This window comes from Nicotiana attenuata, unplaced genomic scaffold (genome assembly GCF_001879085.1).
Source record: "Nicotiana attenuata strain UT unplaced genomic scaffold, NIATTr2, whole genome shotgun sequence".
Taxonomy (NCBI): domain Eukaryota; kingdom Viridiplantae; phylum Streptophyta; class Magnoliopsida; order Solanales; family Solanaceae; genus Nicotiana; species Nicotiana attenuata.
This window is the reverse complement of record NW_017672200.1, coordinates 25,901-38,056: the sequence shown is the minus strand read 5'-3', so window position 1 is coordinate 38,056 and position 12,156 is coordinate 25,901. Positions and strand designations below refer to the sequence as shown.

General features: G+C 37.1%; 2 protein-coding genes across 2 annotated transcripts; one reads left to right on the top strand and one right to left on the bottom strand.

The window, feature by feature from the left end:
• Window positions 1-1,709: 1,709 nt before the first annotated feature.
• Window positions 1,710-5,071, top strand: LOC109212282 (UPF0664 stress-induced protein C29B12.11c). Its single transcript, XM_019375914.1, has 5 exons — window positions 1,710-1,965; window positions 3,414-3,516; window positions 4,291-4,362; window positions 4,442-4,647; window positions 4,754-5,071. Exons 1-5 carry the CDS (start codon window positions 1,856-1,858, stop codon window positions 4,842-4,844), a joined length of 582 nt encoding a protein of 193 aa, XP_019231459.1. The 5' UTR covers window positions 1,710-1,855; the 3' UTR covers window positions 4,845-5,071.
• A 72-nt stretch (window positions 5,072-5,143) lies between these two features.
• LOC109212281 (glutamate-1-semialdehyde 2,1-aminomutase, chloroplastic) lies at window positions 5,144-9,139 on the bottom strand. The gene is made up of 3 exons (XM_019375913.1): window positions 8,769-9,139; window positions 7,236-7,409; window positions 5,144-6,426 (listed from the first exon to the last, which is right to left on the bottom strand). Exons 1-3 carry the CDS (start codon window positions 8,961-8,963, stop codon window positions 5,359-5,361), a joined length of 1,437 nt encoding a protein of 478 aa, XP_019231458.1. The 5' UTR covers window positions 8,964-9,139; the 3' UTR covers window positions 5,144-5,358.
• Window positions 9,140-12,156: the final 3,017 nt, after the last annotated feature.

The window sequence follows — 12,156 nt, the reverse complement described above, 5'->3', positions numbered from 1 at the left end:
TCCCCCATTCCTGAAAACACGATGCTCAATCTCAAAATTTCTCTCACCCATATCACCTACCATTAGTCAAAAACCCCACGCTCTCTCTTCCCTCCAGCACTTTCAGACGACCATTCAGATCTTCAAACTATCAGGCCTACCATTGACAACACAATTGAATTGCTCATCAATAAGAGAACAAGAACTGGATTTGTACAAAGGATAAGACTCATCTGTAACACAATTCCCATCAAAAAAATCACAATTCAAAAAGACTTAACCAAATCTTCATCTCCTTTCTTCACTGACACATCCAAATTTGTCCATTTCTCTGCTTCTTCACCGAAGAAGAAGTGAAATTTTTCTTCACTTCCTTCTCTATAATTCCTTTTTCTCCATTCCCATTTGCATTTTGTCCCCAGAAGAGGACTTTGGTGCTGAATTTTCAGTCTGATTCACATTAACTGGAGACTTTGTAGCCTCAATTGTGCTCTGATTTGCCTTCAAAATTCCAACTTTATCATCAAATTTTTTACTTTGAGTCTGATTCACATAAGGGAAGGGAGGTCCAAAACACAGAAACAGAGAGAAAAAGAGAGAGGACGCAGTAGAATTCGTCCATATGAAGATTTATCTTCATTATTATTTAGTAAATAGATGAAGAATCAAAGTCAAAATTAAAACTTGGAGACAGTGAATTTTGAGCCAGAGGAAGACAATATGAGGGGCGAAGATCTGCTGGGTTTATGGTTTTTGCGATGAAAAGAGTTGCTGGTTCTTGGTTTTTACGCTGTATTTTCATGTATTCATTATCTTTTTTTTCATTGTAATTCAATGTATCTCGCTGTATTTCATGTATTTCATTGTATTCATTATCTTTTTTTTCATTGTATTTCAATGTATCCGCTGTATTCTATGTATTTCATTGTATTCACTATCTCGCTATATGCCATGAATGTATTCATATATTTTTTTTAATTAATATAATTTATGTATTCGGATGTATTATATAATTTCTCTGAAGATTTCTATGTTTTTGGGGTATTTTTCGGTTGAGAATCTTTTTTATAACTTGAAATAAGGCCGTTAAGGTCACATTGACATAGAATAATACGGATTAGCTCGCCCAGTGAGAAAGGCCCTGACCCTGCCAACCAAGTATCAAAAAGAAAGAGAGAAAAATCGACAAATTTTATGTGTTTATAATTGAGTTTGTTGAGTTATATTAGGAGTCTATCATGTTAATTGATTCACTTTTCGTTTAAAAACAATGTAATCCCCTGTTTCACGCCGTGAATACAGTCGAATACAATAATTTGTCCAGCTGTAATCCCATGTTTCACGCCATGAATACAGTCGAATACACTCTAATACAACAACTGATTAGCTGGACTTCCCTGATTCACGCCTATTTTTGCTACTGTATTCATGAATACAGTAGCTTAAATACATCTAATACATCTTATAACAACAAAAAACGTATCTACAATCCGTAATATAGCAAATGGTATCTATAGATAGCTAATTACCACTAAAAAATAATGCTTTATGAAAATTTCTGTTGTTTGATTACTATTCCGAAAATTGGCTAGTTCATGCTATATTCACCAAATTAATCTGGTCCTACTGCTTGTTCTGGGCCCAATAACTCTTGTCAGCCCAACAGCTACTTGTGTGAGATTGGGCTGTTGATTCATAACAAAGGCACACTTGTCAAAACGACAAGTCCGCGTCTTTCACAAAACCGCCACTGCCTCAAAATAACACCTCTATTATACAATCGCAAATTCCAGAATCCAGAATTCCAGATTCTACGCAACATTTTCTTCATTCGGTTGACAAAGGGAAGAGGGTTTCTTTTTCCGATCAGAAAAAGATGGCACTGAATCCTCAACTATTTCCAAATGGAATGCCCGTCCCTTTCCTCAATGAATTGTTTGTCCTTTCTAGAGATGGTGTTGAGTTTGAGATCGATAAAATCCCTGGGTAACCGACCTAACTATTATTTCTCTGTTTTTTCTCTCTTTTAAATTTGTTATCTCTGAAAGAATCTGGCCGAAATGGAGTAAAATTGGATATTTTGGAATTAGGACTGAAAGAAAATAGTTTGGGATTGAGGTTTAAGTATAGATTCTATCTTTCTATTGTTTCTTTGGATTTGTATATAGTGCATCATTAATTTTTACCATATTCATTTCGTTAATTGTTATCCTTAATGGGTTTCTTTCTGTTGAACATGATTTTTTTTTTTTGTGATTCTGATTTCTGCTTTAGAGATTACTAATAAATGTTATTCATTTTTCCTTTAAGAAAAGGGGTGCACAAAGTGCTTTGTCTAGTGCCTGGTAGAGCAGAGAAGCTACGTAGAGCTAAGGGCAACAGGGCAAAATGCGTTTTTTTGGGGTTATATAAACTGTTGAATCCCCTTGACTTAATAGAAGATTCTAGTTTAGTGGCAAAGGGAATTCAAAAATTGCCTTAGATTATAGGTCAAATCTCCAATATCTGAGTTGGAAATTATACCTGGATGTTTATGAGAACTTTTTTTACATTGTTGTTGCTATTGTTTGTTGCTTTATTCTCACCGTTCCTTGTGCCGAGGGTCTATCGGAAACAGCCTATCTACCTTTATATGGTAGGGGTATTGTCTGCTTACAACTATCTTCCCCACACCCCACTTATGGGGTTACAATGGGTTTGCTGTTGTTGTTGTTGTTGAGAACTTTTAGATGATACATTTGGATATCACCTTTTCTTATCTTCTTAGATTTAGGTTCTCCAATACGTTACAATAGCAGTAGTTGGTGCTCCTAATGCATTAGAGGTTTTGCCCGCATTTCTCTACCATGGACACAAAGAGGGTGTTCAAAAAGCAGCATCAATAGCAGTAGCTGCAACAATATAAATTGCACTTTTCAACTTATGCATGCTATACTACTACTACCATTTACTTCCACCTATAAAAAACTATCCACCATTTGTCTCTATTTAATATGGTTATGGGGATGAACTTGCTTGGGCTGCAGTATGAACTGCTCAACATGTGAGTACATATGTCTGTATGATTTTGGGCTTGCTAAGATATATTCACATGGATACTTTAAAAGAATTAAATGTCTTTAACACAGGCTTGGACATTTGATCAGTTGGTAGGTTAGTGCATAAGGAAATTATTTGTACCACTTAGGTGGTAATTAGAAATTGCACAAGGAACTTATTTATCATTTATGTGGATATACGGTATAGAGGAATAAGATAGTTATTACATTTGGCTGTTGAGTTTGCATGGGATGCCTGCATTTGCTTTATTTTGTGTTTAGTTCTACCTTTCTTTGAACACATAATTCTTGCATTGCCCTTTCTCTTTTTCTTTCTCCTTTTCTTTAGTTTCTTTTAGTTCATGACTTTGTGTTGACGAGACTGTTTGCTCACAGTGCAGGAAAAATAAGAACAAGAGGAACGATCTGCTTGTCGAATATTCGGATGGTCTTCGTTGCAAAGAAGCCGGAGGATTTCATTGCTTTTGACATGCCCTTGGTATGTTACACTTATATGTCCTACGTGCTAGCAGGGTCATATGTTGGATTCCGGTTCCTCGTCTGAGAAGATTTTTTCTCGCGGATCAGAGAAGGAAGACACAAAACTTTCTTTTACTACTCTTACTAGAATGTCAAGAAGTTATTATCAAAACCATAGTAAAGGGGAAATATAAGTAAAGGGGTAACGTGTTCATCTCTGACTCCATTGATAGTTTCCCAAAAGTTAAAAAAGGTGTAACCTTGTATAGCATTCCATGAAAATCATATGTAACCGGAACAAGAAATGCATAATGTGCAATTTAGGATATGGTGGTTTAGAGGGGGAAAAAAGAAGAAGACAATATTCTTATCCCGAGTTGCTTTACCTGCGTGTGTGCCACTTGCATTACTGCAGGTGGCAGAGCATTAAACATTTGAATTTTGCATTCGTCGTAGCCCCGACGTGTATAAGATACCTAAAAGTCTGTTGTCTAGTTGATGCTAGCTTCATATAGCATACTATTTCTTGTGTATATCACCTTAGATTCGGCTCTGTCCGGTGTTGGTCAATCTTGCTGCAGTGCCTTTTTTTGTTGTTGGGATAAGGTTGCTTCTGTAGTTTCTGGTACTTCCTCTGTTGCTTCATGTCCCACAGTTTTCCTAGTGTTATGCTTTGCTGAATCCTGTTTTTTCTTGCTTTCTTTTTTGTTAATCTTTTAACTCTTTGTTCTCAAAATAATCCTAGATAAATACAAGCTACTTTTGCTTGACCAAGTTTAGCTTCATTCTGCAGCTCTTTATTCATGATGAAAAATTTAATCAACCAGTATTCCACTGCAACAATATTTCCGGACATGTTGATCCAGTAAGTTGAATAGATAAATTCAGATATGTTCGGATTATGTGCACTACTTTAGATGATGATTGATTCTGGTCAATTTCAGGTTGTTCCAGATAATGAAAACAGGGCTTTGTACTCCACACATTCATTCAAGATTTTGTTCAAGGAAGGTGGTTGTGGGACTTTCGTGCCATTATTTTTCAATTTAATCGCCTCCGTGAGACGATCTCAGCAACAGTCCAGTGCAGAGCCACGGGTGGATCCTCTCCAAGCTGCACAAACTCCAGTTGATGAGATGATGAGACATGCGTATGTCACATTGCTTGTACCTTTTACAATAAAAATTGTTGAAGATCCTTTTTCTCAATATGCTAGCTGGTGTTCTGAATACTTACTGTGTTTGTCAATTTTGCAGTTATGTTGACCCCAATGATCCAACCAAAATCTACTTGCAGCAGCCTAATTCAGAGTCTCAACTCAGGCGTCGATCATACCAGCCTGCTTAAAACTCGGATATACCTCTTTGTTTAAAGTTACCTGAATTTCGCGTTTTCTGAGATACTTCTTTTAGGCTGATTGCATCAATTCTATATATAAAGGAGACATGGAGCTTGCATGTAAAGCTGGTATATATTTCTTTATGAGTGTGCATGGATTATAATCTATTTCATGGGTATGTAATAGCCATCAGATTTTGAAGCTAATGTTTATTACACGGGCGTGTATTGTAGCATATATGTATGTGTTGTAGCCATATTAATTTTTTGCATTGCAAGTGCTGAATACCTTGTGCCTACCAAGGAAATTTGACAAACTAATACCTGAGTCTCATATACACCACTACAGAGGGATGTACTCCAAAATGAGTAAGAATAACAACCGAAAAGGAGTACAAATGGTACAGCATGTTTCTGAATAGAAGATATGCTACAAAACTTCTCAGTACGGATCACCTTTTGTTTTTCTCGCCAAAAAGGAAAAACATTTCCATCTAGGATACAAATGAACGAAGCCTAGTAGTTAAATTTGCTTTAGAACTTTTTCAGCTGCAGCTACTGTCCTTTGAATATCCTCTGAAGTGTGTGCTAAGCTAGTAAATCCAGCCTCAAACTGTGATGGTGCAAAATATACACCTTCCTCTAGCATTCCCCTATAGAATCTGCCAAATTTTTCTGTATCACTCTTCTTTGCATCCGAAAAGTTATTGACAGGACCCTCCGCGAAAAAGAAGCCAAACATCCCCCTTATGTACCCGCCACACATTGCATGACCGGTCTTCTTTCCAGCATCCAAGATTCCCTGTGTAAGTTCACCGGTGATCTTGTCCAAGTACTCGTATGTACCCGGTCCCTGTAACCGCTTAAGTGTGTGAATTCCAGCAGTCATGGCCAATGGATTTCCACTTAGGGTCCCGGCTTGATACATCGGTCCTGCAGGTGCTACCATCTCCATAATATCCCGCCTTCCTCCGTATGCACCTACTGGCAAACCACCGCCGATAATCTTCCCAAGTGTCGTCAAATCTGGACTTATTCCAAAATACTCCTGAGCTCCGCCGTATGCCAACCTAAATCCAGTCATGACTTCGTCGAAAATAAGAAGTGCGTCATTTTCTTTGGTGATCTTGCGAATGGCAGCAAGAAAATCTGGGTTAGGTTGAATGAAGCCAGCATTTCCAACAACAGGCTCAAGAATTATAGCAGCGACTTCGCCTTTGTGCTCCTCAAAGAGGCTCTCAACAGCAGAAATATCGTTGTAAGGTGCTGTCAGTGTATCATAAGTAGCTGCTTTTGGAACTCCAGGGGAGTCGGGGAGTCCTAGGGTGGCAACACCACTGCCTGCTTTAACAAGAAATGGATCAGCATGACCATGGTAACAACCCTCGAATTTGATGATCTTAGGGCGGCCAGTGAAAGCACGAGCCAGCCGTAGTACTCCCATACATGCCTCTGTACCAGAGTTGACAAATCGAACCATTTCTATGCTTGGAACAGCTGAAATAACCATCTCGGCCAGAGTGTTTTCAAGGAGACAGGGAGCACCAAAACTAGTTCCTTTCTTCATTGTTTCAGCCAATGCTGCTAACACCTGCAGGAAATGGTCATACCAGGATTGTTGCGTCAAAAACAACGGAAAAAGCAACACAAAATTTCACTCTCTTGTCTTCGTCCCTAGACCTTCCACAATCCACAACGACCAAGACCCTCCCCCCAAATAGTGCTAAGACATTCACAAGACTCTCTTTCAACCACGTTTCTCATTGTACAACGCAATAAGACAGAGAGGCATAGAAGATTTTGAGGTGTCTTGCACAATAGTTATTAAAGCTGAGCTCAAGATAATCCAGTTGACATATCGGTCTTCTTCTCTCAGAAAGGAGGAGAAACAAGTGGAGGAAGCATTTAGACGATTCCCACCTAGGTCCACCATGTTCTACTTGAGTCTTCACTTTATCATGAGAACTGTCTCTGACACGAACGTCATAGTGTGACCTCCATTTAAGAAATGAACAACCATATGTTCTTGCAACAACAACATCATACCCAGTGTAGTCCCACAAGTGGGGTCTGGGGAGGGTAGAGTGTACGCAATCCATACCCCTACCTTTAAGAAGGCAGAGAGACTATTTCCAGTAGATCATCGGCTCAGGAAAAGGGTACTTGGTAATCATAAAATCCATCTAAGCCCAAAAAAATTCCAGGATAAGGGTTCTATTAAAAGAAACTTTTCTAATGTAATGGGCGCCCCCCCAAAAAAAAACTTTTAGATTGTGTTTCTGAAACATGTTACCAAATACAAAGCATGCAGATGCAGTTATGAGCCAGGCCAAATAAATGCACAGTGAATGAAATTTCAAGCTGAACAGTGAACATAGAGTTAAAAGCAGAAAATTGAACCTCGTCATCTGCATGACCGATTATAGCTGGACCCCATGATCCGACATAGTCAATGTACTCGTTACCATCTATGTCCCGCATACGAGAGCCCTTCACGGAGTCAATAATGATAGGTTGTCCACCAACTGACTTGAAAGCACGGACTGGGGAATTTACACCTCCTGGCATCAACTCCTACCAATAGTGAAACACGAGATGAAAATCAGTGCAGTGTAGGGACTTGAAATCAATAAAACTGAGCTGGAATCTTTTCTGCTTCCAATTATTTATTTTTTGAATATTATGCCGTTAGAAGTTCTATATAGAAATTTGAGCACAACACAAAAAGAATAGCATGAATCAAGTGCATCTTTGTAGTTAAAGGTTTACACCATATAACTGAACACTTATTTTAACTTGTATTTTCAGGACCTCCTTTTGATGCAAACAACCATAGACAACTAGTTGAAAGTGCAATTCCCTTTTCAAACAAAGGATTGTACAATCCGTTCTTTCTCATGCGCATTTTCCCTTTCCCCCATCTAGAAAATGTGATAAGTTTTAGCGTCTTTCCCTTATAAGTTCCAATCTCAATAAGTTACATCAGAAGATACGTTAAAAATATAAGAATATGTAAAGGGAAAAGAAACCAACTAAAGCAAAGACACACATTTTGCTACATTATCAGATTACTCAGTATATCTCCTCTTTGTAGTCAAACACCTACAATTTTCAAGAAACTTAAACTGTGTAATAAATTGTGCCTTTTCAGCACAACTACACACCTAAAACATACTCAAGATTCTGGAGACACATACAGATTGCAATTCAGTTATAACTTATTATGGAGGATAACCACATTGTATATCAGCAGGGTGGAGCTAAGTTGAGGAAAGAGGGTTCAATTGAATCCAATTGGCCGCAAAATTACACCGTGTAAATAGGGCAAAAATGAACTTTTTTACTTCTTATTATATTAAACTATTGAATCCCCTTAACATAAGCAAAAATTCTAGTAAAGTGGCAAAGAAGGTTCAAAAATTACTATAGATCATAAGTTTAAATCCCACGTGTGGCATTTTAGTACGTTTTTCTTTTTTGTTGAATCCCCTTGTATAAATTCCTGGTATATAATAGTTCAAAAGCGAGAAGTCAGGATTCATATAACCTAATCCCAACTTGTTTGGGACTAAGCCGCAGTAGTTATTATTGTTGTTTATTGTTAGCTTTGATCCAAATCCTGTATGTGTCTTTAAATATCTATTCAATATGTACAAATTATCAATTTAGAAACAAATAACTTAAATAGACTACAATCCCAAACCCATAAGTTTCAAATTCTAGCTCCGCCTCTGTTCAAAAGCATTAGTTCTGCATCAGTTCATTAGGTAGATGCCAATCTTGGCATCAAAATCTCCTTATTCTTTCCCTCAGCCTTAACGCTAGCATTTTTACTAACAATATTAGCATAAAAGATTGAATCTTGAAGTAACCCAATTTCAAAACAAAAACTAAACACTGAACAATAACCATACAAAAAAAGTCAAATTATACCTTGGCTTTGCTGAAAGCTTCTTCAGACTTTTGAAGAGTGAAAGTTTTCTTCTTTTCATCAATTGATGCTGTCATTTTAATTGTTGAAGAAGATGGGGTGCATCGGCGGGGAGATGGAGAGATTACCCATTTGGGTCTTTGACTTTGAGTCAATTTTGATGGCCATGAAATTCCTACACCATTTATAGCAGCCATTTTTACCAACTGTGTCTCTCTCTCTCCCTTTTGAGTTTTCTTGAGTTGGTGCAGCAATGGCTTTTTGTTCTGAATTCTTTGGTTTTTAAAATGGCTTTGTCTTGACTTCTGATGAAGATAAGGAAAAGTAGATAGAGAAATCTTAAAGAAAACGAAAGTGACAAAATTTCTAAGAAGTCGGAAAATTGGGCTTGGCCCATGGTTCAAACATCTTCTTTATGGAAGATTTACATAAATATCACCTTTTAAGAAATATTTTACATCCTTCCTCCCCCCCCCCACCCCCCCACCCCCCACAAAAAGGAAGATTTCAGACAGCTATTTAACTTTTGTACCATTTAAATAATTTTTACAAGAATAGTTTAACGAGGCATAATTGGGAGAAAATGACAAAAACGGTCCCTTATCTTTCGAAAATTTATGATGGTCCTTTAAATATACGCTTATCAATTTTATTCCTTTAAGTATTCAAAAATTTGACAATTTTAATATCCATCCATTTAAAAACTAAAACCGTTAGTTTATTGCCCCCAACTAGCTTATCTCCCGCTGCTACTAAATTGTACAAGGCTTGCACAAAACATGAAATTATAGCATAGAAAGACAATCGTCGATGCAATGAATCCTATTTACTTGAATCGTGTCTTTCTTAAGGAATCGTGCCTTCTTATTAAGACATCAAAATGTCATGAACCTTTCTATACAGCTTTGAGGGAACAATTTTGCTTTCTTTTTTCTTTTTGTCTTTTCTATTGATAATCACGTGCACATTCTTCTTTCCCGAAACAAGGATGCTTTCAGCAAAAAAGAAAGAAAAAAAAAAAAACAATTTTATTAAGTCACGACGAACTGAAAATCATCAAACAGACTATCCATGTAAATCTTTGTCTATTTGTTGAAGTGTTGAAAAACACATTGTTCCAATAGGTTAGAACTGGTAGGAATGCTCATTGTGGCGTTCTCAAAACTGGATTTGATGATAACTTGTACGTTTCGAAATGTTTCGATTCATATGAATGGCTCTTGTGGTGATGTATTGTGCGCGGTGAAGGTGTTTGACGAAATGTCTGTGAGGAACTTAGTTTCCTAGAATTCCATGTTGGATGGATATGAGAAATGTGGGTATGTGATTTCGACGAGAAATGTCTAATATATCTTAAAATTCTAAACGTTGTATTGACTTCATGTTGACACCACTAATTCATTTATATCAAGGATTGTTAATAAATTTGAAGCAATAAATTAGACTTCTAATGATTGATCATTTTTGCATGCATTGCAAATATCCAATGTTGTACTCTTTGATCTTCAACTTGCTTTTCTTCTGCATCTTTTAGGAAAGATTGCATGAAGTGCAGTCTCTCTCATGTTACAGACAACTTCTTGTATGAGGAAATCCCCCATTTTTTCAACTGCAAATGATACAAAGTCATCAACAATCTTCACGAGTCGTGGTTTTCACTCTAATTAGAGCGGGAAAAGAGGGATATGCAGAAGATACATGAATACAACTTTGAAAATGGAAGAAAGAAGCATATAAAATTAATAACAAAAATCAAATACAAGTAACGGAAGCCGTTGATTTTCACTTTGGCTGCAGAATAGTACTCCTGCCGTTCACTCCTTTTAAAAAATGTTAAATAAAGTAGATATTTTATAATTTTAATATATCTATAATTAAAAGCAGAAGACAAAAGCCCCTCATGAAGCCAAGTGGCAAAATCCGAAAAAGACACTTGGCACTTTAAGACATTGCTTCAAATTATTAGGAAGTAGAAATAGGAAGTACACTATTTGGATTAGCCTTCAAACCATTCTTCAGTAAACCGTTAGATGCCTTCTGTGCAATTTTGTTATTTTAAATTTTTTTTCAATTATCAAATCATTGTATTTGGAAAAAACCGCCTGCTTCCTCAAAAATAGGAGTGGCCTTCAAAACCTTTCAGTTCTAAACCGTTCAAACTCTTTCAACTTCTGTGCAATTTTCTTATTTTTAAATTTTTTTCAATTATTAAATCATTGTATTTGTAAAAAATCGCCGGCTTCCTCAAAAATAGAAATGGCCTTCAAAACCTTTCAGTTCTAAACCGTTCAAACTCCTCTTCAATTATCTCAATTTGTAATATTTTTAAATTATTAAATCATTTTATTTTTAAAAACTTTTACTCCACAATATTAGGTAATTACTTTTTACCTTCAAGTTACCCTAAATTTTCTCTCCAAATTGCCGATGGATTCAACTGCTTAACCCGCGTATTGTATACTGGGTAGCAACTGCTCAAGCGTGGAGGAGTTTATATTTCTTCCACAACTACACGTTCTTCAATTCTAAACTTCCTTCTTCTATCAAGATTTCAAGAAAACTTACGGCTTATGCAAAAGATGGCTACTCACATTGATTTCATCAAGGATATAACAATTTCGTAGATGCAATGGAAGTTGAAAGTTCGTGTTGTCCGTTTGTGGGAAGTACCAGATCGTTTTAATCCAGGCACTATATTCTCGATTGAATTGGTTCTACAAGATGAAAAGGTATTTTAAATTTATTTTTACCTTGCTAATTCTGTTTGGTTTTCTGTAACGACCCGACCCATGGTATCAAGTATTACCACCCCGTTTTCCTTATTTATTGCTTCTTCATGTTTCATTATCAGCAACGAGTGAGTTAGAGTTGAATTGAATTGGTTTGGATAGGAAATGAGACACTTAGTCTCTTTAAGGAAGGCTTAAGTGGGAAAAGTCAACCGGATGTTGACTTATTAGTTAGAAGGCTTGGATGTAAATTTCGGTGATTCGGTTAACTTCGGGAGGTGATTTGTGGCTTAGGAGCGTGGTCGAAAGTGATTTTGGAGGTCCGGTATAGAATTGGGCTTGAATTGGCGAAGTTAGTATTTTGGCGAAATCCGGTTGATGGGTGAGAATTTAATCCGAGGGTCGGAATAGAATTCCGAGAGTTGCAGTAGCTTCGTTAGGTGATTTTGGATATGTCTGCAAATTTTCAGGTCAGGGTCCCCGGTACGTAGCCCCCTCCTCGGCTCGAGTTGTCCGCTCGGGTACACAGTCTAGAACATATACACAGGTTTTGAACCTAGAATAACTTGACTTCATGCCGGATCCCCAGTAGGAACGCTTATTTGCATCACATGCATATGACTTAGGGGACTCAACACAGGGGTTGGGTCCGTCTAGGACA

Bases quoted from the DNA above. Each gene is read 5' to 3' on its own strand.
- LOC109212282 (XM_019375914.1), top strand. From the start codon at position 1,856: ATGGCACTGAATCCTCAACTATTTCCAAATGGAATGCCCGTCCCTTTC. The intron at 3,517-4,290 runs GTATGTTACACT...TTCATTCTGCAG, and splicing joins TTGCTTTTGACATGCCCTTG to CTCTTTATTCATGATGAAAA. The intron at 4,648-4,753 runs GTATGTCACATT...TCAATTTTGCAG, and splicing joins GATGAGATGATGAGACATGC to TTATGTTGACCCCAATGATC.
- LOC109212281 (XM_019375913.1), bottom strand. From the start codon at position 8,963: ATGGCTGCTATAAATGGTGTAGGAATTTCATGGCCATCAAAATTGACT. The intron at 7,410-8,768 runs GTATAATTTGAC...CACTATTGGTAG, and splicing joins AAGCTTTCAGCAAAGCCAAG to GAGTTGATGCCAGGAGGTGT. The intron at 6,427-7,235 runs GTTCAATTTTCT...CATTTCCTGCAG, and splicing joins TCGGTCATGCAGATGACGAG to GTGTTAGCAGCATTGGCTGA.